We start from the raw sequence: 26,494 nt of genomic DNA, 5'->3' as shown, positions 1-26,494 counted from the left end.
AAAGTGACACTAAGTGCAGTTATCGATCCCCCCTGATCATAGCACAAGTGGTACGCTCCAATAAAATATATTTAAAATATCCAACCACTAGAGGGCGCACTACATCCATGTTTTTCTAATTTATAAAACGTTTGTTCTTTGTGCAAATGTAATTTGCTGTACATGCTTATGTGATTTTTTAAAGTGTAGAATAGTATAGTATAGTACTTGAAGGGTCGCAGCCTGTTTTATATTATCTATGCTTGCAGGTAGTTTATAGGTTGCAGCTGATAAAATGAATGCATGGTGGGAAAAAAATGCATAGTGATCACATTGGCGCCGTGCTGCCCCCTCCTGGCTGCGGGCAGAACTACACCTCAGGCAGGTCGCCGCTGTACTGAAATAACAGCGCTCCTTCCTCTCTGTGACACGTTTCTGTCTGTCAGAGCCGTGCCGTGCCGTGCCAGTCTTGTGAAGGAGAGCGTGCAGGAGCTCCCGTAGGGAGACACAAAGGCACCGAGGAAACCAAAACGGCTTGGCTGCAGATTTTTGTCGACGAGTTTTTTTAATTTTTGAGATATGAGTCAGCGTAACAAAACATTCAAGGTAAGGCAAATTGTCGTCCTCACGAGCCTGGCTAAAGGGCTAACGGTCGGGGCTATGTAACCGTCTACCGTATTGTCATGGAAACAACTGCGTTGTACCATTTAGCTTACACGACGCCGTTGACACGCTTGTGACCGGCTAATGCTACATCACATTTAAGCCGATTTTAAGTGGTGTAACCTGACGTCAGCCGGTTAACTTTACATTGACATTGAGTTCAAGAGGACCATTTGTAATTTCCAGCCTTGTGTCTTCTTCGGTCACACAATATAATGTAATCTCTCATGAACGTATCTTCCGTAAACTACATTTATTCCTTTAAACCCTAACGTCAGGTTGGCCACGTGAGGCTCGGCAGCATGCGATGCAAAATCGCCAAAAGACGGTGGCTGAGACTGCACAATTCATGGTGTTTAATTTTAACGTTACTTTGTAGCCGAACCAGACACCGGGCTGCCCTGTTGTGTGCCATTGTTGTCTGCCCTGCTAGTTATCTGCACAGCCCCATCTGTCACACTGGAGACTTCTCCCGTTTGACCTGCTTACGGTGGACAGCTTGGAGCATGTGTGGAGGAGGATTGACCTCGTCGTGTACAGTGTTTATGAAAAAGAGGGTTTTGACCTCCATAAGATGAATAGGGTGTGATCAGCTGTCTCCCACGATAATGCTGGTATGTGTCTAGGTCAGTGTGATGATTAGAAGATTGTTGTATTGTCATGTTTGTTATTTTGGCTGACGTGGATGGATAAATATAAAATACTGTGTGTTTTAAAAAACATTACTGTTGCAATCCTTAAGAAATAGCAACATATATCATCTCATTTCTTATCATGTGGACACACTTCGCGATGGGATATAATTTGGATGATAAGATGGATATCGCATAGAGTTTTATTTTCATTAGAAGACTAGCAAAATAACAATGTAGCCTTATTACTCTGCATTAGCCAATAGGCGAACGTGCATGGAAACACTGTTTCCTTCTGGCTACATTCACCTGTCACCTAATCTGCCAAGCTCCTCATTCTTCAACTTCTTTGTTTGATTCCAACAAAGTCACCTCATCAAGTGGAGTACTCTCGGTCATTGACCCCTTTTGAAAACCCTCATCAGTGTGCGTATCACCTACTAACACCACAACAAGATAATGGCTCACAGGGCCACTGATGGACTAGGCAGGAAGTCTTAATGTTATTCACAGAAAGATGGAGCTGCCCCTACATGTGACTGTCCCTTAACCTACACACATACTATACAATGTTTAGTGTGAAAGCAATTATTCATAAAGTGGCTCGCAAACAAATCAGAGGCCATGGTGTTCTTCTGTGTATTACCTTTTGTAATCTTTGTACTTTGTCCGTGTTTCTCCAGGGCGTTGGACTTTACATGTGCTCTGTATTTTGTAGTTGAAATTAACAATTGCGAAGACAACAGGCAGAGAGGTTTCAACGTCAAAGTTTTTCATTTGTAGGTATTTGGGGCCCAAACCCTGCACACCTCCATTGTAGTAAAAGGTTTAACAAGGCAGTAACCTGTATAGTATGAGAACAACATGTGAGATTTGGTCATTAACAAAAACAAAGTGTTGTTGTACAGTGTTTTAATCCTCACATAATATCCAGCATACAGTATCTAAAACACATAAAGTATTTTAGATATAGTCTTGTCCTGTGTTAATTTTGATTCAAACACTTATTTTAAGTAGTTAAAACTGTAGAGTTTAATCCTTTATAAGTACCTTTCTTTGGCAATTATCATACTCCAAGTTTTTGCCATTTCCGTATCGACTAAAGCTGTTACGGTGTCCTCTGGCCACAGCCTTTATCCAAGTAAATAATCTTGTTAAAAACTTTCAGAGGCTATTTAGAGATACTCGACTGGTAGGTGTGCAGTACACAGCAAATAGGTCTGATGAAACCCTTTGTCATAGCTGTATTGAGTAAGCACACATTAAAGGTAGATAAGTGTTATTTTAAATAAAGATCCAGTTGTTAACACACCTGCAACAGATATTTTTAGAGCTACAGTGAAAACAATAGTGACTCACCCTCTGACTAGTGTTATAGGTTTCCCTCACGTGTTGAATCGTAGAGCAGCACAACTTCCGTCACGTGTTTGATGTATGAAGCGTGCGTGGCTCTTTGCCCCACTTGTGAACTGTGACGTACCGGTTTTTAAAATAGCTTTCTAGGGGAAGTGTGACAGGTAAATTATAGACTTAAGCAAATTAGCACATGGTATTGGAGTGTGCGTGAAGGAGGGGTAAATAAACCCAGCCATTTGATTTGCACGATATGCTTTTCTTTTAAGTAGTGACTGTCACCTGGTTGGTCCCACAGGTCCTCCAGTCTCAGGTGTTTGGGCGTGTATTGCATAATACAAGTGTAACAATGTAACCCTGATATTTCTCTTCCTCTAGAGCAAACGGGTGTCATGTGAACCAAACTCATACTAGCAGGGTGATGCATCGTTTGGGAGGAGCCCACGTTTTATTTTAGCTATTTCATACAGCTGGTTTCTCTGGTTATGTTTGAGCGAGGCTGGTAACACCTGTTTCATGCCCGGTGCTAATGCACAGAAACGTGTGGAGAGCTACACCAGTGAGGATATCTTTGTATTATAGAAATCTGATGCTGTCCTATTGTTGCAAAATAGTTTTGCATTGAAGGTTTCTTTTACGAATTAGCTGCAAGTATTTTCTGATATTCAAAGCTAATATATGTATCTACTATTCTGTATTCCAGCAAGTGACAACGTGAATATACATGTGCAGTATATCTAAGACTCACAAGAATTGTAGTTCATCTTCAAAATAAATATTTAAATTGAATTAACGATGTGCTGTAATTTAAGTTTTTAATCTACAATAATCTTCCTTTTGTGTGTCAGTAGTTTCTTGTTCAGATGCTCGTGTGGTCTATCTGAAGTATGATCTGTGAATTACGATATTGTCAAAGTAAGCTTAATTAACAGGCTCTTACTCAGAAAATGGAAACTCGCATATTGCCAGGAGTGTGGGCTGCATTAATATAATAAAAAATGTAACCATGTGATATCCTTGTGTCTTTCCAGCTTGCCAGCTAGTGGTGTGTGATCTGGAGGGAGAGAAAACGTCGGCGGAGAACATGGAGCTGTCAGATGGTTTGTTGCTGCAAGTGAACAATGGAGAGCAGTGGTGTAACCGCTGGAAACATCCCAACGATGACTCGGTAAACCACAGACCATCACTTTTATCTTCATAATTATGCAGTAGGATCAGCATTACACATCTTGTCCGATCTTATTAGTTTGGTCTCGTCTCGGCACCTTCAGTGATTGTTCTGTGTGGATGTCTCTTAAAGGACCGCAGCACCAGCCCCTCGGTCCTGCGCTGTGTTGCCAGCACGTGGAAGGAGGGCCTGCTGAACAGAAAGAGGCCCTTTGTGGGCCGCTGCTGTCACTCCTGTACACCACAGAGCTGGGTAATTATATATAATCATAAATATTTATAACTAAAGGCGAAATTATCAATATGCAGGGTACAGCTCTTGCCAAAAACTGTTTGAAGACACTAGAAATCCATCGAACATTAAAATGTATTGTTTTTATGTGAAATCAACCGTGACATCTTCTCTATATCCAAATTAACATTCCATTTGTAGCAGCGGACAACAAACATTCTCAACATATTTCTTTCAAAACAATGTGTGAAGCACTGGTTTGAGCGTAGAGAGTCAATAACGTGTGATGAGCCAATGAAATACTGTGTAAATATCAAACCACATCAGGGCAGACTGACTTTGTGTCACTGAGGCCGGTCTGACACATTGGTGACTCCAGCTTGTTTCGCTCTGTAAAGATGCTCACCTGGATTCCAGTCTGAGCCAAGTACTCGTCAAAGACAGCTAAATGAAATACTATATACCTTCCGTGCAACCCATGGCTGTCTTTAAGGCTCTTAGTTGAAGTTATGTGGATGCTGTCTTCCTCACGATAATCCTCATTATTGTCTTGGTCCCAGGAGAAACTGTTCAACCCCAGTATTCCATCTCTGGGACTACGCAACGTCATCTACATTAATGAGACCCACACCAGGTAAACAAAGCAGAACCTACTCCATTATGGTATCACTTCTTTCTGCAGTATTTTACTCTGAGCGGGCCATTGGCCAGGCAAGAGGAACATATTCAACTTCTGAAACTACATGGCGAGCTGGTCGGCTTTCACGTGGCTGTTTTGGCTTCTGATGACCATTTAATGCAACGAGAGCTCTAACTCCTCCTGTATAGTACAATCAATACAGTGCAGACAGACGCTGGCCCTCCTAATACACGGCTTTAAGTCAAGAGGGCCGATCTATGAAACAGTGGAAAGGTAGACGGTTGAATAATTTAAAATGTTTGCCAGCGGACACCGAACACATGCATCCAGTGACTGAATTTAAGACGTCTTGAAAGCTCAACCCCCAAACGGTATAAATATGAGCTTGGTGTGATTCTTTGCTTTTTCAAAGTCCAAGGCAACCCTTTGCATAGACGTACCTAAGTGAAGGCCGATTCTGTGAAGCACAGAAAAAGATTAAATAAGTTTATATTCTTTAATTGTATTTATTCAGCATTGCATTAGCATCTCAGAGCCCAGATGGGCTGAAGTCAATATGGACAAGATGGCGTTGTTAGTTTCGTGTGTTGATGTGTCTTGCTGCAGACAGCGGGGATGGCTGGCGCGCAGGCTGAGTTACGTGCTGTTTGTCATGGAGAGAGACGTCAACAAGGACATGTTCACCAGGAACGTAGTGGACAACGTGCTCAACAACAGCAGGTAACGCCCCGACGCAACGCGACACATTTGTCGGAACATTTTGTGTTTGTGTCCGCTTATGTTTGCTGTGTGCTGTGGTGCGTGGCAGGGTGGAGAGTTCTATTGTGGAGGTAGCCACAGATTTGGACGCTGCAGCCAGCCAGCCGGGCCAGGAGCACAAAGCAATCAGTAAAGTGAAGCAGAAAGCCAGGGCCTTCCTTCAGGAGATGGTGGCCAATATTTCACCGGCCTTCATCAGGTACATGCTGTGTACCTGAAATCTCAGCGCTCTTGCTTTTCAGTCATTGATTGATATTCTAACACATTAACAAAACCTTAGAAAAGTACCCTTACGTTATGTCACGTTACACTTAAATAGACTAGATTCTGCTACAGCTCAAGTTTTGGACTCTTTGTGTCCTGCTCCACATCTTCTCACACTTCTTCTTGTTACTCAGGCTGACGGGGTGGGTCCTCCTGAGGCTCTTTAATGGTTTCTTCTGGAGCATCCAGATCCACAAGGGTCAGCTGGAAATGGTCAAGAAGGCTGCTACTGAGGTCAGCAGAAAGTACACGCACAAATATAATGAACTACACAGTCACAACATGACCTTCTCCACAAGACATACAGTGTCTCCAGAGGCATTACACAAATATTGATCATCACAATGCATTTCTGAGGGCTGCATTGTAAATGGAGATTGTAGATACTGTAGACATTATATCAAATTAGAAGATAAAATGTTGCTTTTACATTAAACTGGAGTTCTGTTCCATCTGCACTCAGAAATGTGTTTATTTAAAAATCATCTCCGTCTTGTCTTTACAGCAAAATGTGCCAATGGTCTTCCTCCCTGTTCACAAATCGCACATTGACTACCTGCTCATCACCTTGATCCTGTTCTGTCACAACATCAAAGCCCCTCACATTGCTGCTGGAAACAACCTAAGCATTCCTATCCTCAGGTAAAAGAAGCCTCGCGTCACGTTTGATCTGGAAAGAAGGTGTTTATATTTGCTCTCTGTAAGTGAGAACACAGAGATCCGTTTGATATAAGACGAAAGGGAATTCCTTGGAAATGGATCAGAGAGGAATTAAAACTGATTCCAAAGAGTGAAACTAAAGGTCGACACTGAGTTTACATTGAGGGAACATTAATATCAGGGAAGCCAGGCTGACTAAAGGAGGTGAAGATGTGTTATTATAATCTGAGTCAAATGATATTTGAGGTTCCAAAACAGATCTTCTAAAGTACATCGATGCCTATGATATATATATAGACCCTCCAAAAGTACCAACCTGAGCCGTGTTTACTGAGAACAGGAACACACCTAGTGATACAGACGAGGAAACATGAAGGAAATGAAGAAGTGAAATCTGTTTTTGAAGAAGAGTTAAACACAGACGATGGGTTCTGCACATACATGTGTGTGTCAACAATACTCCCAATAATCACATGTTTTAAAGAGAATTAAATTATACTATTTAATCACGGATACGCCATAATCTAAATTATTGGCCTGTTGTAATTACTGGACTATCACATTGTTCTAGCCAACTGATAATGATGAGCACGCTGCTGCTCTTGTAGAAAGCTCAGGGTTGAAGCCTCGTGATCAAACGTTCTTTTCTTTTCAGCACGCTTATCCGTAAACTTGGAGGATTTTTCATACGACGGAAAATGGAGGAAACGGGGAATGGAAAGAAGGACGTTTTGTACAGATCACTCTTACATGCAGTAAGTCCCAAGAGTCTATTTATCTCCTACAGTAAAGGTTGGTTATCAAATTCACTTCTGTGTGTGTGTGTGTGCTTTATTATATAACTGCATGCTGTCTTCATGCTTTTCTTCTCCGTGTGCAGGCAGAGGTTAATAAAGATAAAAGCCATGTGCTGCTCTAATTCTGGACGTCTGGCCTTTTAGAGTTGGCTGTGAAAAGGACGGAGTCAATATCCGAATAAAGCTTCTCCTCTCAAAAGTGTCCACATAGCAAGAGACAGCTGTTCACATACTGTACTCTGGTGGATACTGTTACACAAAATGGTGGCCTTGGCATGTGCCCAGTTCCCTGCGGTGTGTTTGGGGGTCAAACTGTTGGCGACCACCACCCACCTCTAACATGTACTCAGGCTGCACACGCAGCAGCTTCACAGCACTCACTTGACTCGTCTTCCACCTTGTAATGGAGTCAATGTTGTTCCACAGAATGTCAAAAACGTTTCATCAAAAGTATTATGACCTTTACACACAGCGGATGCACATTTGTCTCACTTTTGACATCCAGTGTCACCTTTTAACCGTTCATCTTCATCCCACCATTCTCACCTGAACATTTCTTCTTCTGTGTTTCATCAATCTTCCTTCAGTATACAGAGGAGTTGCTGCGTCAGCATCAGTTTTTGGAGGTCTACCTGGAGGGCACCCGCTCCCGCAGCGGTAAGCCGTCTACAGCGCGTGCTGGCATGCTGTCCATCGTGGTAGACACAATGTGCACCGGGTCGATCCCAGACGTGCTGGTGGTGCCAGTTGGCATCTCCTATGATCGTATTCTTGAAGGCAACTACAATAGCGAGCAGCTGGTAAGTGCTCGGTGGACGTCTGTTGTTCATGTGTACTTCTTTACACATAGAATAGATGTTATCGTATTTGGCCAGTGGTGGGTAGCGGTGGGATAACTAGAATATGTTGTTATGATTGTCTACGTTAAGTAACCTTCTGAACTCCTTCTTCCCACCAGGGCAAACCGAAGCAGAATGAGAGTTTGTGGGGAATAGCATGTGGAGTGTTCAGGATGCTGAGGAAGAACTATGGTTGCGTCCGCGTTGACTTCAACCAGCCCTTCTCCCTAAAGGTGACCGACCGCATGTTCACATCAGCTGTTGTGGCCACACGTGGAGCTATAACTAGAGACCATTTCAGTTTTGAAGCTCATGCTTTCTTTTAGTTTCTCAACATATTCATTGGGAAAAAAAACTGAGAATATTAAATGAAAAATGAATGAACGTGGCTTACATAAAGTTTAAACTGGAAAGTATTTAAAATGTTTGTCTGTCTCGTGTGTCTGATGCAGGAGTACCTCGACTCCCAGAGAAGCCGCCATATTCCACCGTCGGTGTCTCTGGAGCACACCTTGATGCCCATCATTATTTCTGCACAGTAAGGGCAAACACACACACACACACACACGTCCCACTCTCACAATCAGTTATATACTATACTATATATCCTCTGACCATAAACCAGCTGCCCCACATTCCCACCTGTAATATTACGAACCCTCGTGTCCCAGCTCGCTTGACTTCTCCCTCCTGCTTCTTCACAGCACGGTCTGTTATCTGAGCACAGCACTCAAGTTAGCATTGTCAGGGGTCAGTTCAGTGCTGTCCCTTCAAAATTAAAGTGATATTGACAGTACATCAACAAAGGCAGCAGCGCTCCATCCCAGCTGGTCTGCAGTCCCGAGTTCAGAACTAAAGCCAGCGGAGCCGATTGAAAACACAAATGGCAAATAGTATTTCAGAAGAAGTGCCCTACAGCATGTATAGTAACACCCACATGCTGAATAGTAGCCTATCCTGTCTTTAATAGACATGTAACGACTCTGCAATAGTCTGGAGGTAAAAGTGAGCAGAAAGAACCACATGTTCAGGAGGGTAACGGTAATTGAACGATCACATTTGGTAAGATATTAAGCTTACTTCAGTTCAGATTAGTGTTTATTCAAAACACAAGGGGCCGTTTGTTCGCAGCATAAAGCTGTTACGCAGAAAAGTAGTACACTGGGCAGACATTTACAGTCGTGTCTCATGTAAGTCTAAACTAATCCTCTAAATATTATATGACAACTTATATTGGTAACGTATTATAATTACCTATTTAATGATGGAGAAGTAAACACATTTGTGAAATGAACTGGTGAATGCATACTGTATCAAGCTGACATTACAAGACAATTTTCCATCTTTATATTTACAAGTTGAGTTGTTGTTGTTGTTCCAGACCTGATGCTCAGCTGTTTGAGGGACAGGAAGAGGAGCAGCTGAACAGAGAGCTGCCCAATGACATTTTAAGACGACAACTTATTAACAACCTCGCCAAGCACGTCCTCTTCAGTAAGAAACTCACAACCCCTCCGCCATTGGATTTACTACACCATAACTATAGCCCTGTTACGTATAACGTCAAAGATCATCATCTGCCTCACCAAGGCTCTCCAGTTTTACTAAAGCTGTTTACTTCAGAGTTTCGTTGTAACTTTTGGATTTGGAGTTTTAGTTTGTTTGTATTGAAAGACAGCGACCTGTGAATGCCATCGTGTTGAAAGCACGCTCAGCTACATCTGTTATGGCACGATCACATCTCATTTCTTTAAAATACTGGAGCACACGTTTGCTGCTTCATTATGCATTCCTCTTTTGTCTTCTTCTTCTTCTGCACATCATTCTCCTTTTTCACCCTGTGTTAAGAGTGCACCTGCTTGCTGGAGCTAAGGCTGCACACATGAAATACTATCCATCATGCTGCCTCCATTAATTGAAGTCCAAAACATCACAGCATCAGTCCATCTGCTTCACATCACTCTGGGCTTTTTTTTTTTACCGCGGGGGCACTACAGAAACCGGTTCTCCCCAGCTCATTCAGCTGCATTCTCCTAGCTAGGCCCATTTGTGTTTCTCTCTCAGCCAATCACAAAGCCTCCAGCTGGATGGCATGTTGTTTTCAGCCAATAGGATGAAGGGGAGGAAAGAGAAGCTGAGGAGGGGAGGAATGCAGTACCACTGCTCACACATGCTTTACACCTCTAAACCTGAGCTATGCTCAAAATGACCACTAGTAACCCTTGTCCTCGGGCATGTGCGCACACACACACACGCACTACATTATTTTCTCTTTCTGCCTAATATCTTATTAATGTAATCAACTCTTTCGGATCTTTTTAATCCTATGTTTAATATTTAAAATGTGTGTTCCAACATGGGTTAACTGGCAAGTTCCATCTGTACATACTTATTTAGTTGTTGTCATAACCCTCACCAAAATCAGACAGAAGAATCTTGAATCTTGAGAATAAAAAATACATATTTATAGACGATATTAGTATATTTGTCTGTTCTCATCACAACCTCTTTATGTCTTCTCTCACAGCGGCTAATAAGTCATCAGCGATCATGTCCACCCACATTGTAGCCTGTCTGCTGCTGTACAGACACAGACAGGTAAGTCTGGCTTTTCATGTCTCCTCTCGGTCCTTACCCAGGGTATACCGTGCCCTCCTCTCTTTTTCTATTACTCCTCTGTTCTTTTTTTTTTTTTTTTTTTTTTTTTTTTCCTCCTGTTCATCCTACTCTTGCCCATCATCCTCTCTTCCACCAAGGTGATCCAAATGTCACATACCTCTGCATGATAATAATGAATGCCCCTCTCTGTTAGAGATCTAGCTCTTCTGTACATTAGTGGTGAGCCGCTGCCCTCTGCAGGCACACTGATGTAAGTGGGTTGCAGTGGTAAACAATTACTGAAATTGTCTTTCTGTTCTGAGGAAAAGGCCAGTGCTGCATACAACAAACTCAAAGCCCAGTCTAGCATTCTGAATCCTGGCTTTGATTACTTTATGGAGTCGCCAATGATCCCCCGTTTATTTTTTTTGAGCTTGTGTTCTTACCTCCTGTCTGCTCCAGGGGGTGGTGCTGTCCAAGCTGGTGGAAGACTTCTTCAACATGAAGGAGGAGATTCTGTCGCGGGACTTTGATCTGGGCTTTTCGGGGAACTCTGAGGATGTGGTCATGCGTGCCCTCCACCTGCTGGGAAACTGCGTCAATGTAACCAGCAGTGCAAATCGCAACGGAGAGTTCACCATCGCACCCAGCCAAACTGTACCAGCGCTTTTTGAGCTCAACTTTTACAGCAATGGCCTTTTCCATGTCTTCATTTCCGATGCAATCATCGGTATGTTGAGCCAAGAGAATGTTGTTGTTGTGTTTGCCGTTGACGTTATAAATGTCATCAGTCGGACGCTTGTTTTCCCGGGCCTATATCTTTACTTTATGATATGTCTCCAGCCTGCAGCATCCTGTCACTGCAGCGAGAGCTGGTCGCGGAATCAGAGTCCGATCAACCGCCTGATGGTCCCAGCAGCCTCCCTCTCAGTCAGGAGAGACTCATCCGCAAGGCCGCCGGGCTCTCTCACTTTCTTATCAATGAGGTGTCAGTGGCACCGGTACGTCCTGCACATTGACACCATCGTTCTACACTTTGCACTGTACAAAGTTAGTCCAGCAACTAGCAAGAGGACATTTTTGATGCTGTTGAGTATTTAAACAGATTTGAAATGAGACTCCTCATGGATCGTTGCATGTTTCACAGTGCCTCTCCTCCTCCTCTCTGTCTCACAGCCCTGTCAGACTATTTACCAGGTGTTTCATGATGCAGTGTCCCGGCTGATCCAATATGGAGTTCTCTACGTAGCAGAGGTCAGTTACGAGCCTCACTGCTAAAAATGAATGTAACCACTGTGACTAATACTGAAAGTAGACTCATGAATGATTAACATCTTGGAAAGCGTGGTTAACTATAATTTCTTACTGCATGTGTAAGATGTGGTGGGACTTTTCAAGGCCCAGATGGTCGACTGTGATTTGTGTGTGTTTGACAGGAGGACCAGGAAGAACTGAGTCCCAGTCCCACAGAGGAACCGTGGCCCAAAAAGTTCCCAGAGCCCCTTTCCTGGAGGAGCGACGAGGAGGACGAGGACAGTGACTTTGGAGAGGAGCAGCGAGATCGCTACCTAAAGGTCTACTTTAGTGATGCTTATCTCAAAAGACTATTTTATTAAAGCCCATAGAACCACCAGCATGGCACCAACATCTAGATCTGTTTTCAAGTTTTATCAGGCAACACTGAGTCATTGACATCCATCTCCCCGTTTTTAGGTGAGCATTTCCGCAGAGCACCAGGAGTTCTTCGTCTTCCTACAGCGACTTGTCAGCCCGGTGCTGGAGGCCTACAGCGGCGCTGCAATCTTTGTCCACAGTCTGAGTCAGCCAATGGCCGAGTCCGAGTACACCCAGAGGCTCTTCAGATACCTGCTCACCCGCACAGAGAGAGGAGTGGCTGCTTATGGTAGTACCGCAATATTTCCCCACATGCTGAACTGTACGCTTTAGGAATTATTTAAAGGAGTTATTTAAAATTCAACAAATAAAGGGCCCTGCGTAATTACTCCATGCTTTATCCTTTTATGATATACAGAAAAATCATTGTTGGACCACAACAGTTACTGGAATAAATGTGCTGGAACTAGATTTATCTTATATCTCAGACCAAAAATGGCTTCTGAAGATTAACTATGAACTAACTAGTACAATATTGTTTTTTTTCCAGGTGAAAGTGCAACTCATTACCTGGTTAAGAACACAGTGAAGACATTCAAAGAGCTTGGGGTAAGAGTGGTTATGAACACATGATATGTTGATTAGTTATTGAAATAAAGTAGGGTTCAGGGTTCCTCCGACTGGAGTTGAGTTTGCCTTGTGTTGTGATCTCCTGCAGGTCCTGAAGCAGAGAAGAGAGAACCAGGTGACGACTCTGGAGCTGAGCAGCACCTTTCTACCTCAGGCCAATCGGAACAAACTCCTGCAGTACATCTTGGGTTTCACCCTGCTGTGACCGACACACCTTTCAGCCCAGCTCAGACCCCAGGCTCCTTCCAATAAAGGGCTTCTACTGGTTACTTCTAAACAATCCCAGGTGCTACTCTGTGGAAAGCTTTACCAGGAAGTGCCTTCATGTAACAGCCGCTAACTGTTAGCTGTTAGCCGGAAGAGACTTGAAGCCAGTCTTCCCTTTTTGTTCCAGTCTCTGACTTCCTGTCTTAGAACTGTGCAGCTGATAAAAAAACATATGTCGTTCTTTGAAGAGGTACCTCTAGGGATCGTCGTCTCTTTGTGAACTTTGCCAGTGAAGTCATGAGGTTTTACTATGATTCAAATTTTAAACTTAATCTGAGAATATACTCAAGCAGGTTAGTAAATAAGAATCACTTTTACAGCAATCCGAACAAAGCAAGCTGCAAGTAAACAAGCAAAATATGCATAGACAATATTGGTAAATACAAACAACAAAGGCATTTTTATGTTAACTCTGCTTGTTTGTAAAACTGCTGTATTCTCTCCAGTGCACTCCACTATCATACAGTAGAAAACGTGTCATAATGTAGTTTGATAAAAGGCTAATTTTGAAAACAAATCCCTGTACATAGGCCACAAGAGCAAGAGTAGTGCGTTCCTACAACGTTAATAATGTAGGAACATTAGATAGAAAGATTTGTCCCTGCAAATACATATCCAAATTTTCATTTGCTAAATTAAATGTCTAATCTAATCCTCCTTATAGACAGCTTTGATCAATTATACTCCACCGGTACTGGTTTAAGATATTCAAAGATATAAACAGCAAATCAGTTCAGCCGTGCTAAAATATCTACCTGTTAAACACAACATGTACCTGAAGCCTAAAATCACAAGCATCTCCAGTGAATTCAAACCACTAACTTCTAAGTGCATTCAGTCACACTTTTCGTCATGGGTTTTAGATGAAAAGTAACTTTGATCTCGTTGCATAACAGCTTCATCACCTGTTGATCAATGTTACAGAGCACCTAGAATACGTAATACCAGCCATCACATCCACTTAGGTTCAAATGCAACAAGCTCAGAAGCTCTTAGGTCATGCCTTTCAGGGAAAGCAGAGATTTGGGTTCACCGCCACTTTTTCCTATATTATGAACACACTTTATAAAAGCATAACTGCTGAGAGAGCAGTTTTGCTCCAATGGATGGGCATTTGCAAAACAAAGGAGCTGCATAGTGTGGGTAAAAAAAAAAAAAATGAATGGTACATATCCACTTTGTACTCCATAAAAACAAAAGATAGTGTCTCTAAATGTTTGGAAGATAGTGTCTCTGGTGCACTGGTGAAAAAAGGAGAGGGCGTCTTCCTCCTTTGTATACTTATAAATGCAGATTACTGAAAATGAAATAATAGTCCTTAACTGTCAGGTTTATCTATTCTTTATTTCTCTTGGTTCAGTGCTTCACTTTAAACTTTCAGCACCACTGCGTTACTCTCATGAAATCAGTCTAAAAACGCACTTAACGCTGATAATTTCAGTTTATGATCCAAAACACACATGTAAAAAAACAAATGGTGTCAGACAGGTTGGCAGTAGAAACGCTGTGGCAACAGAATATTAAGCAGACAAGAAACATTCAAACCTGATAGTGAAATCTTACTGCACTGGTTTTTGTGCATTTAGCTGCTTAACATTTACCATTTTTCATTTTTACTGCAAGATAACACATCAATATTTAGGCCTTGTCTTACGTGTGTTATTTAAAATCTAAAGACCTTTAGCGGTGAACATAAATGTACGTCTAAGGTAATGTTGGTGTGTATAAGTGCACACCACCTGATGGAAGACAAAAGAAGGAATGTGTTTGGAAAGGGTAAACAAAAGTGTGATACATTTTCTGGAGTATTCGAGGAGATGCTGACAACATGTTCTCAGATTGATAATGTGAAGAAGACGAAGTGAATGTTAGAAATCAACATTCTTGATCTGTCGGGGCAATAAAAGTAAATGGGCATTGGGTGTCTGGTTGTAAACATTTAAATGAATATTTATACTGAAAGACTTGTTGACAGTGATCAACAACACTGCTTGTTACAATTAACTTAAATGCTTTTTGTCAACATATCGCTTAATTTAATAATATAAACCTGCATATTTTCGTGCAGTCTTTCAAATCTATGTACAAAATAACCCTGAAATGGAAACTTGTGAACGATGCCCGCAGCATGTTGAAGAACAGAAACGTATGTCATTTAAATGGGAGTGTGATCAAAGGGATTTGATTTACATACAAAGCATTTCTGAGCCCACAATCTGTTCAAGTCCCCATGCTGGGGGACCCCCCCCCCCCCCCCCCCCCTCCGCCAAGATAAAAAAAAAAAAAACACACTACGTACTGTACTGCATGTTTCCTCTGGTCGCCTTGAATCATCGACATTTCAATGTGAACTCCACTTAACCTGAGAATTGTATTTTACAGTTATGTTGCAGAGAAGGATAGTTGTTGTCGGAGATGAAGTTTAAATTTGTTTACCTCTTGAATGTATCCCATCTGTCCCCCGAAAAAGTCAATGTGATATTGTAGAGTACTCGATGGAGTCGGTACACGCGTGATACAGTTTGTATGAACTGCTCGTTGGGATTATTGTTGAGACTCATTGCTACTGAAGCTGCATTAACAACGTCCCTCTACAACTATGTAACTTTGTAGGATTAAAAGAAAAAAAGCCTGTGTCTGGGGAGCAGGTGCCTTTTTAATACTGTAGTGTTCTTTGGTTGTGTTTTTATTTGTTCTGTTCTTGTGCATGTTAACAACGATTATTTGGTGTGAGAATCCAAAAGAACACTGTAGATTGTAATTTTAAAAACAACACAAGAGCGGAGGACTTGTCGCTACTAGAAGAAGAATCACCAGCTACTAAAAAAACAAAAAGTGTCACTTTTTTTTGTTCTTGCTTTCTCCGAGCAAAGCACAATTGGCATTATTAGATTTTGTTTTTAAATAAATTAATGATAGATTAACAATTGTGTCTTGTCTGTCTTTTTATGAATTTATTTTTCGTGCCAGGATGGGACAGTAAATGTTTGGGTATCTATGTCGGTATACATTTTTTAAATACTCTTGATTTTATCCATATCATGTGAAGTAACAAAATATGTTTCCTTTTATTCTGCTTTGTTTAGTTTTTTTTATGTGAGAATGCTGTAGAAATGGATAAGGCCCAAACAGATGCTACAAACCCAATGTGAGGATGTGATGCTTTCCTGTGTTTTTATAACAAGATATAAAAGTCAGGTTAGGGAGGAAGGCCGGCCGTCTTCAGTTAGCTCATGAGAGGACGAGAGGACGGTATACGGAGGTCTGAGACCAACTGAAGCTTCTGTGACCATGAGGACGACGCAGAAACGAGTGTGCATCCTCCTACCGAACAAGCAGAACCTGGACTGTACTGTCGGGGTGCGTGTCTTCAATGTTGTTTTTGTATCATATTTATGTTTTTTATCTTTTGTTTTAACGTGTCACTTGGGATTAGAAATATAAAGACCCCAGCTGTCATTGATGTGCCAGATTACACAGGGGCTTTACTGAAATGTGATCATTTTAATATATTTGGGAAACATTAAATGTACTTCTTCAAACTGGAAAAGCATTTGAAACTGCATTTTTACTGTAATGGGATGATAAAACTCATTTAATCCCAAAATAATTTGACTTTGGATCACAATATCAGGTTTTCACTAGACGATTATCATAGCCAAAATAATTAATGATGTTGCTATATCGTGATATAAAAAATAATGATAATGCTATCAGTCAAATTCATCTTTATAATTGTTTATTGTGTGTTTTGTCTCAAATTAATAACACTAAACGTACAAGTGTAGGGGTTTAAGGGAAAATTGTTGAACTTTTCAACTGTCTGATACCCAATAATTTACAAAATGCTGACACCACAAAGCCAAAACACTTGCTCAGCGTGAACCCAAAGCTCACGTGTGCTCTTATGTTCTTATTCTTGTTATGTGTGTTTCTTTAGGTGAGAGCCAGAGGCCACGAGGTGTTGAATATGGTGTTGAAGCAGCTTGGCGTCGGTGAACTCCAAGTCTTTGGTCTGGCTGTTCTCAGAGGTCAGTTAGTGTCTGTGTGGGAGTTCAAGAGTAAATGTTTTCAAATCCTTTATTGTGGGATGCTGCAATTTAGGGAGGCTGCTGAATGAACTTACAGGAGCCCGTGAAGCTAAAGATGACGTGCCGTGTTTTCTCTGACTTAATTAAATGTGTGTTTTTTTCCCTCAGATAACGAATACCTCTTTCTAGATTTGGAGCAAAAGCTGAGCAAGTACTTTGGCAAAAGATGGAACAGAGGATCCTTAATGGTGAGTTTAAGCTCGGCAGTCCTTTTCTCAGAAGCTTTACCTTTTGCATGTAGCGGAGTACCTCAGTGAAGTTATAAACAGTGATAAAGCATATTATACTGCCTTATATCTAGGGAGATGTTCTGTACAAACTAATATTTGTCCTGTTATTGTTCAGGGAAATATCTGTAATCTATAAATACAATTTCTGTTTGTTTCTTCAAATATTAACATGACTGTCAGTAGAGGTAATGTGCAGAATTCAAAGTGAGCAACATTTCTCCTTGACTCTGTTGAAATATGTATTCTGCATTTATTTCCAGGTCCCATTCATCTTATTTCTGAGAGTGCAGTATTATGTAGAGAGTGGTCGGCTGATATTGTAAGTTAATGTCCCATCAGCATCTTTTTATGAAGGAGATTCATCTGTCTGCACATATATATATAAATCATGAATGTTCTCCCCCGCTGTTTTAAACGTCACATCTGTTGTATATCAATATGTGCTGACAATACCGAGTCAACCTCTCATTGTTTAAGGAGCAGCAAAGTGCAGCAGCTCTACTACGCTGAGCTGAGGCACAAAGTACTGCACTCGGAGAGCCGCCATCAGGAAGCGTTGTTCTTCCAGCTGGCAGCTTCTGCACTCCAGGCTGATGTCGGAGATCTGGAGCGGACAGCCGAGGGGAATGATGAGGAGGAGGGAGAAGAGAAAAGACACCGACATTACTTTCTTCCTGAAGATTACTTCCCCTCCTGGGTAAAAAACAAGTCTGAGCATTTGGACCTAACCTAAATTGTTGTATGCGTGTGTAACTCGAGTTATGTCTTTAGCTGATAAAGCGTCGTGGACCAGACTTCCTGCTCCAGCACTGCCCGGTGTTGCACATTGAGCTGAGAGGTGTGACGCGTAGCCAAGCGGTCCTGCTCTTTATTAAAGAGGCCGGCAACCTGCAGGATGGACCAGTCACCTTCTACAGAATGAAACAGGTCTGCACAGAATCCACCACCAGAATACTGTAACTGTCATAGACCTTCAAACAAATCTGAAAGTTGTGAGGCCGTTCATGAGAGTGTTTAACTGAGGAAACATACTCTGTCCTGCAACATCGGCTGCTACATGAGCTGATGTTTTACATATCAAACTCTGCTTCTTGGTTTTATTTTATGTGCAGGAGAAAAAAGAGCTGAGAAGTTCAATCCTTCTTGGTGTGGCATTGAAAGGAGTCCGTATTTATCAGGTGGGTCTGTTTGGGAATTTATTTTTGCATATGCACATTAATTCTTGAAGGGTTTCACTTGTAGATGTAAATAAACTTTCTGGAACCTTTTTAATCAATTCATTCCTGAGTTTATATGTAGTAACTTTTTACTGAAGGATTTGGAAGGGAAGCTGTGCCTATTGTATGACTTTTCCTGGACCGACATTGACCGCCTCACTTTCCAGGTTGGTCCTTAAAGACTGCATACACACCAAAGTACACAATGTATTCACATAGACGTGCATGTTGCCACATCCTCTAGCCCTCTTTTTGGATTGTACCCTTCTTCTCTCTTGCTGTCCAGGGCAGCAGGTTTGAAATCGCTGCAGTGGGCTCTCTGTGCCTCCCTAAGCTGGTGTATTACACTCCGTCAGCCTTCCACTCCAAACACGTCCTGAGGCACCTTAGTGACAGTCACCGGCTCCACATCGACACCAGAGGAGTAGTCAGCTACATCCAACAGCTCGATGACACGGAGGGTCAGAAAGTTTAAAGAAGTTTCTTTGTTTTGCCATCGCTATTTCATTTCAATCACAATGATTCAATGAATATCCCTTATAACCAAACTTTTCAAAAAACGAAACTTTTAAGCCGGTTTCTCACATAATCACAATCCAAACGTGTCGGTTTCTTTTCCTCGCTCTCTCTTCAGCCAGTCACTTCTACAAGGAGGCCTACGTTTGTGACACAACGCGCTTAGCACACAGACTGCAGAGCAACAGCCTAACATCGTCCATGTCCGACTGGAGTGTTGCAGTCGAAACAGTCACAGCCTGGTCCAAAGAGGAGGAGGAGGAGGAGGAAGAGGAGGAGGAAGATGAAGTCACAGGTCAGGAGGGGAAAAAACATGTTCCAAGACATTGCAGCTTTCCACGGTCAAATAAGTTTGTCAGCTGTCATCTTACTTCCTTTCTTGTCTACTCTATTCCACTGAAGGTTTCACAATAAATGATAATGAAGATATATATAAAAACTTAAGAGTACAGGGAATAATTTGAGCTGCCAAAGTTTTTCAGGAGGATGCATTGGACATCTGTGTGTTTATGTTGACTGTGGCAGAGTTTGAGCTTTGTGTGGACGAACCAGTGGAGTTATTTGTCGACAACCCAGCTGAGCTGTCGTGGTTGGCTGAGCTGGCTGTCGACGGGCCTGTGGAGTTACCCTCTTCTTATTGGGCAGGTCAGTCCAAATAAGCTTGATGGTGTGTCTATCATTTCCTGTGCACTCCGTGATTTTTCTGTGCTCCTTTCATTTTCAGCTGTCGGCGTGGAAATGAAACAGGTGAGCGGATCTCTCCGACTGAAAATTTCCAGCACAGCCCGACATCAAAGGTGTCAGTGATTTCTGTGATCTTTGTGCAGGTTCTGCGGAGGAGAGCTGATGAAGGGGTTTCTGTGGACTAATGTACAGCCAGAGGAAAAAGGGATTCATTACAAGCTCAGGACAAGATCCCCGATGTTACTGCTCTGATGCTCACATCATAGATCTTGTACCTAATATATAAATGATGCTACCATAAGCTCAGACAAATACCTTCTACTTACTGTATGTAAATAATAATAACATTATGATTATTCTAACTCAGAATTTTTTCTGGTGTAATATGTAGATTTCCAGAAATATTCTTCATAGAAACATTATTGTAAATTATATAAAATATGTAAATAATCAATTAAAATAAATATGGTTTTGTTTAAGCATGAAAGTCCGTTCTTGACCTAGGAAACAATAGTGGGACTGGTTCTGTTTTTCAAGATACAGTAAACACACAGTATATAAATGTAAATAAGAAAATAATGAAAATGTGGCGCCTATAAATTCACTAGAAATTGGAATACAGCTGAATATCATTAAGGAAGAAAGGGAAATTGTGTCATCTATATTTTCATTTAATTTATATATTTGGGATTTGCAAAAATGACACACAGCTAAATTAGAGTCAACTTTCATATGTTTTTCCACATTAAAAATACGTTTTTTTCTGGATAGGTCGAGGTACGTGTGTCAGACAGACGTACGTCACCGTGTATTCAGCCAATCAGCGCTACAGGCTGCGACCCAAACACGGAAGTGACTCAAAGCTCTACGAAAGCAAACGTTTAGGCTCTTCTGTTGTCAGAAAAAATGCGACATACACGTTATTATTCATGTGAACAGTTAAAAACACAGAAACGTTAAGTCGCATTGTTTGCTGGAGATGGCTTTCTCTTGGGTTCTCGTTGCGGTGTTATCGTTTGTTCTCGCCATCATTGGGCACATCCTGGGTAAGTGGCTTTGTTATGATGAAGCTGAACGTGTTGCATGATGGGAAGGGGCTAACTGTAACCTGTAACCAGCAGTACATTGGCTGCCTTAACTGTTAAAACAATCCACATAACATATCCACGTGTAAATATGTCTAACAGCACCCCCACCTGGCTCATTTGCCTCTTATGCTTCTTGTGTAACGCCGACCATCGGCCACAGTGATGCCGCCTTCACTGTCCTCCATCCTCGGCGGTACCGTCGGTGTGTGCTCCCTGGCCGGGATGGCGCTCATCTGGAGGGACATGAGCTCGAGGATGAAGGGTGAGGGCCGGACGTTGAGCAGTCTGCTCAGCCAGTATCTGGCGGTGAAGGGTGTGGGCTGGCTGGGCAGGCGGCAGAGAAAGAAGCTCGAAGCCGATACTCTCAACGTGAAGCTAGTCCAGGAGCAGACTCTGCTGAAGCGCCTGCGCAAAAACGCAGACACATGTTATGGAAGACAGTACGACTTCAACTCAATTACAGGTAAGCTAAGGATGAGATAGTGTTAATGAACAGATTTGAGGTGGTGTTTTTTATTTTATATTTTAGGTGCAAGTCAGATTATTTTGCAGGACAACAAACTGCACGTGTTGTAACAGCCTGCCTCCTCTGACACACTCATTTGTCCTCTGACTGGTTATGATGTAACGTTATGTATTGTGTGTGTGTGTGTGTGTACGTATAAGCAGAGTCTAACCAGTAAGCCTGACAGCTGGGCTGAGGTCGTGAAGCCCCACCCCCTAAATAATGTGTTGACAAGGCACCAAGCTGCAGTCTTCTTTTCACTATTCATATTTAACTATTAACTTTTTAAAAATGTATCTCCCCATACACAGATCTAAGTCTTTATTTTCTTCTCAAAATGTCCTAAAACCCAACTTTATTTCTTCAAATCCCTTATTTAGTTTGTCCAAATCCCAAACATATACAATTTACTGAAGGAATGCAGCACATTCTCACAATTGCAAACTAGGGAATGTTTGATATTTTTACAAGAAAAAAATAATTAAAACGTTAGAGTTGTAATGAAGCTGTGTGTTTTATCCCTATTAAGAAATGAGAAGTGTCATTATTTACCCTTTGAACAGTGTGATAAATAGCCTCAACTCAAAGGTCCACGTACTGTCTCTTCTCAGCTACAAACCACATTTCATTGCCCTCACAAGTGAAATTAAGATTTCAAAATGATAAAGGTAAAAGGTTTGATAAAGACAGTTTTTCACTCATAAACAGAAACCTAAAAAAAACTGCCTGTGATTTTCCAGACAGCGTTGGCTTCCGAGCGCGTCACCCCATCACCACATACGAGCACTACCGCGAGCTCATCAGACGCATCGCGGCAGGAGAGGAGAAGGTGATCATTGCTGAGAAACCGCTGATCCTGGCCATGACTTCTGGGACGTCGGGAGCCAGCGCCATGCTGCTCAGCACCAAGGACACCAACACGGAGTTCTTCCTGCAGGTGAAGCATGATGATGATGATGATGATGTGTTGGCCCAGCTGTAACGTGTGTTGTTGTGCAAATTAAACTATAATATTTATTTATGTGTTTCCACCAGGGAGTGACTGTGTGTTTGGATGCCATGGGAAGAGCATTTCCTGCGACGGACAGCCTTCAGCGCACCACCAAGTTCTTCTACTCGCCTACTTTTCGCCAGTCTGAGGCCGGTGTTCCCATCGGACCGAACTCCTCCACGCCAGCCTCCTCCCGCCACATGCTCAGCCTCTACACCACCCCAGCAGCCGCCTTTGAGGTGATGATCAACATGAGTTCCCCCCTAATGATCTTGCTATGTATAGGATTTTTGTCGTTAAATATTTTCCACTTAGAACAGTTTTTAAGGGATTGTATTGCCCTCCCTTTCAGGTTCCCAGTGAGAAGGACACCCTCTACTTGCATCTCCTGTTTGCTCTCAAAGATCCCAGTGTGGGAACGCTGGAGTCCAACTTTGCTTCCACAGTCTTCTATGCTTTCAGTGCTTTACAGGTACAGAATAGCTCATGTCATGATTTCTTATACAGATAATAATTGCATGTCACGTAAAAACACCCTCCAGGAAAATCATTGAAATCATTTAAGAACACTCTGATTTTGATTTGGTGGAAAACGCTTCATGCATACCTGGTTGTGAGTCCCACTGGGACATTTTCTAGACAAGTGGGAAGGCATCTCGAGTCAGGTGTCAGGCTCCTACTGACCGAAAGAAAAGCGTAGGTCATTTGTTTGATGGAGAAAGGATTAGAAAAGTAATTTCTTTCCCATCTCCTCTCCGTCTCGCAGGATCGCTGGCAGGAGTTCGTTGAGGACATTAAACAAGGGAAGGTTAGCAGCGCTCTGGCTCTGGAGACCAAAGTGAGGTCCAGGCTCGAGGCTGCGATGAAGCCGGACCCAGAGAGGGCCGCTCAGCTCCGGGCCCACTTCCAGGAAGGTTTCTGTGGGATCGCCAAGCGGCTGTGGCCTCACCTCCACCTGGTGCTGGCAGTAGACTCAGGCTCCAATCAGATCTACGGGGAAATGTTGAGGGAGAACTACTGCCGGGGAGTGCCTTTCTATTCGCCTTTCTACGCTGCTACTGAAGGTAGGAGCCTGATTCCAGCAACCACTGTTGCCAAACGTCCTATTGTGTGTGTCAATTAAGCACAATGCTCATTCATACCTCTAAAAGTCCCACAAAGCCTTTCCCTGTGGTGTTGGTCTCTTCCATAGCATTAGCTCTAATTGTGTGTACGGGCCCCTGCAGGTCTGATAGGGGTGAACCTGTGGCCTCAGGAGCCAAACAGACGCTACATGCTGTGTCCTCGTTCAATGTTCTGCGAGTTCCTGCCAGAGGGCAGCCTGGAGGAGGAGACGCCTCGCACGCTGCTGATGGAGGAGGTGAAGGAGGGACAAAACTACGAGCTCGTCATCACAAACGCTTCAGGACTCTTCAGGTCTGATTTAAATTTACAACCAAAAATGATCTAATGATGGATGAAATGATTAGGACAGTGGGTGCTCTTGCAGGATTTGGCATTTAAATGTTGACAACTCTATGTTTATTACATTTTTAGGGGGTAAATACCTGAAATGTAGACTAATTTTAGGAAGAATTACTGTACCTTTAATTAACTGTCAAAGAATGAGCTACAGAAAGGGAGAGATTGTATTCAGTAATTGCTTTGTGTCATTGTTGTGATGTGGTTTCATTTGACTGCACTCTATAAATGACTCCGTTAGACAATCCAACATGCCATTCAAATTGAAACATGATCAGAACTACAATCTAAGGTTTATTCCCAGGTATTTCACAAACTTCACTTTTTTGCATAAATGACGCTGCTCTCTGCTGTGTTACAGATATCGCATTGGAGACATCGTGAAAGTAGTCGGATTCCACAACCAGTGTCCCATTGTTGAGTTCCAGTACAGGTACATTTTTGTCCCTGTGCACATTTGTTGCGTATGTCCCGCTGCATGTGATGTACTGTACGTCCGCCCGTGTTGATTGTTAAGAGTATACAACACATCGACGTATGTTCTTTTGCTAGGCGGGGTCAGATGTTGAGCGTTCGGGGGGAGAAAGTGTCTGAGGCGTTGTTCCTTAATGTTCTGAAGAAAGCGGTTGCTCAGTGGCAGGGAGCTCAGCTGGTTGACTACTGCTGCGCTGAGAGCGGCATCATGGGTAAGACGTCTAGCTTAAAGCCCTCAGTGTTCCAGCAGAATTTGGGATCTGACATCTGTGTGTGTGGGAAGTCTTCTAAGTGGTTGAGTTTGCTCTCAAATGAATCTTACTTTTTGGTGTTGTAGGAGATTCCATAGGCGGCTCAGATCCTCATTACCAGGTCTTTATAGAGATGAAAGGTGTGAGAAACCTCACAGAGGAGCAACGATACAAGGTAAGACAGACTTAACATACCTAGTTTTTTTTCTTTATTATGAAATTGATCTTTATCATCTTCCTCTGAGTGGCATCTCCTCTCTCTCCCCGTCCAGTTGGACATCTGTCTCCAGCAGGACTCTGCTGTCTACAAGTCCTTTCGTGTCAAAGGCAGCATCGGACCGATGAGGGTGCAGCTGGTGGCGGAGGGTGCGTTCAAGGAACTCCGCAAACAAATGATGGCCTTCTCGAACACCTCGCCCAACACCTTCAAAATGCACCGAGTGCTGCGCAGGAAAGAATACGCTGACTTCCTCCTGGGAAAGACCGTTTCCTGAAACCTCCCGTTGTTTGCGGAGAAAGAGACAAAGCTTGTGGACTCCGTGGTGAGCGCTGACTGAATTAAATGTCTCCAGTTTTTCAGTCTCCTGCTCATGAACGAGTTGATTTATTGTGCCTTTTGGAACTCTAAAACAGAAAAACACAACTTCATTTCATGTTTGAGAAATGCTCATTTGACGGATTTATTATCTTGTCCACAGATATCATTTTATTAAAGTGTTTTATTAAACTGTTACCGTAGTTTTGTTACTGCTACATAACATTATCATCGTACCGTATCTTATTATGTGGATGGTTATCATTACTGGGGTGTGAATCATAAACAAAAGGGTTTTACTTACCTTTGACTGGGTTTGAGGGCAGCTGAAGGAAATCCAAATAACGTGTATGAAATGAGTGCTTAAGCTTGTAAAATGTTAGCATCGATACACATTTTTAACAATATGATCCTTTCAACTGATACCACCTGGTGTTGTTGAATGTTACGGCACTAACACATTCACGTTGTCCCATAAGTGCAGTCACCTGTGAAGATGAAATCAACATTTGCACATCCCTCTTATAAATCATGGAGCGGGGCTGAAAAGCATCCTGCAGTCAACCCTCTTATTTATTGACCATTATGTTCTGTTTAGCAAAATCTGGACACAACAGCAGGAGATGTTTCGTCTCCGTATTCCCTTTTGTTTCTCCTGGTAGACGGCAGTAACACGCTGGATGTAAAGATAAGTATGCAATGTGTGGCTCTAGTTAACTCAGATACATCATTTTTCTCGACTTGTCTCCAGAACTGTCATTTAATCTCAGCAAGCTCTCTTTCCTAAATTACCATATTCAGATCCTGTAGCACTGGACTCCTGGAGTGAGCTCCCAATTTCTGCTCTCCTTGAGTCCTGTTGGCATTTTAAAACCAGATTAATGGAAAGATTCAATATAGTGTAGACTGCGCCTAATGATTCCCATGCCAGCATGCAGCAAACGGGATTAGCTTGCTCGTTTCTGCCTGCATACTCGATTTAAATCAGACTGTACTTGTGCTAGTGCATACACTACCAGTGGCAGGATTTATTGTCACCACTAGGGGGGGGTAGTCATGTAAGCAAGACTTCTACAATAGCTGTTATCATGCTGTCTACTCCAGGTCTTATTGTCTTAATTTAAACAGTGGATTCTTAGTCATGACTTTTAGTGCCTTCATCTCGATTACTGGTCTCTCATTGTAAGTCAGAATACATGAAATCTCAGGCTATAAGAGATTTCTGAAGTTTAAACGTAGCAAAGAGGTCTTTTTTTTTACTGGCAGATCAGAGAGAGTAGAGACTTATAATAATGTCTTCAGCATCATTATGTAATTTAATGAAAATGATATACTTAGAATACTAAACAAGCCCACG

General features: G+C 42.3%; 3 protein-coding genes across 4 annotated transcripts; all 3 read left to right on the top strand.

Annotated features, from left to right (window-relative positions):
- The first annotated feature begins 347 nt into the window (after positions 1-347).
- On the top strand, positions 348-15,354 carry gpam (glycerol-3-phosphate acyltransferase, mitochondrial). Its single transcript, XM_076093789.1, has 21 exons — positions 348-585; positions 3,659-3,795; positions 3,928-4,047; positions 4,587-4,660; positions 5,273-5,386; positions 5,475-5,624; positions 5,824-5,923; positions 6,195-6,331; positions 7,005-7,104; positions 7,734-7,946; positions 8,105-8,218; positions 8,438-8,523; positions 9,367-9,479; positions 10,513-10,583; positions 11,046-11,313; positions 11,427-11,584; positions 11,760-11,837; positions 12,020-12,157; positions 12,297-12,486; positions 12,748-12,806; positions 12,916-15,354. Exons 2-21 carry the CDS (start codon positions 3,712-3,714, stop codon positions 13,030-13,032), a joined length of 2,484 nt encoding a protein of 827 aa, XP_075949904.1. The 5' UTR covers positions 348-585; positions 3,659-3,711; the 3' UTR covers positions 13,033-15,354.
- A 1,016-nt stretch (positions 15,355-16,370) lies between these two features.
- On the top strand, positions 16,371-20,236 carry LOC142951912 (FERM domain-containing protein 6-like). Its single transcript, XM_076093791.1, has 13 exons — positions 16,371-16,454; positions 17,035-17,125; positions 17,294-17,373; positions 17,676-17,734; positions 17,893-18,112; positions 18,187-18,342; positions 18,528-18,593; positions 18,731-18,799; positions 18,919-19,093; positions 19,267-19,443; positions 19,623-19,793; positions 19,873-19,895; positions 19,976-20,236. The coding sequence occupies exons 1-13, from the start codon at positions 16,386-16,388 to the stop codon at positions 20,015-20,017; spliced, it is 1,398 nt and encodes a 465-aa protein (XP_075949906.1). The 5' UTR covers positions 16,371-16,385; the 3' UTR covers positions 20,018-20,236.
- Positions 20,237-20,679: 443 nt separating this feature from the next.
- On the top strand, positions 20,680-25,877 carry ghdc (GH3 domain containing). 2 transcript variants are annotated; one of them, XM_076093785.1, is made up of 11 exons: positions 20,680-20,878; positions 21,081-21,383; positions 22,166-22,362; positions 22,461-22,655; positions 22,769-22,888; positions 23,183-23,480; positions 23,643-23,832; positions 24,239-24,310; positions 24,430-24,563; positions 24,689-24,777; positions 24,875-25,877. In XM_076093785.1, exons 1-11 carry the CDS (start codon positions 20,812-20,814, stop codon positions 25,094-25,096), a joined length of 1,887 nt encoding a protein of 628 aa, XP_075949900.1. In that variant the 5' UTR covers positions 20,680-20,811; the 3' UTR covers positions 25,097-25,877. The 2 variants fall into 2 exon arrangements, with proteins under 2 accessions (XP_075949900.1, XP_075949901.1); XM_076093786.1 differs by lacking the exon at positions 24,430-24,563.
- The last annotated feature ends 617 nt before the right edge of the window (positions 25,878-26,494 follow it).

The sequence above is a fragment of the Anarhichas minor genome, unplaced genomic scaffold (assembly GCF_050575085.1).
Source record: "Anarhichas minor isolate MPS153535 unplaced genomic scaffold, ASM5057508v1 ptg000017l, whole genome shotgun sequence".
Lineage (NCBI taxonomy): Eukaryota > Metazoa > Chordata > Actinopteri > Perciformes > Anarhichadidae > Anarhichas > Anarhichas minor.
This window is presented reverse-complemented; position numbering and strand designations above follow the sequence as displayed.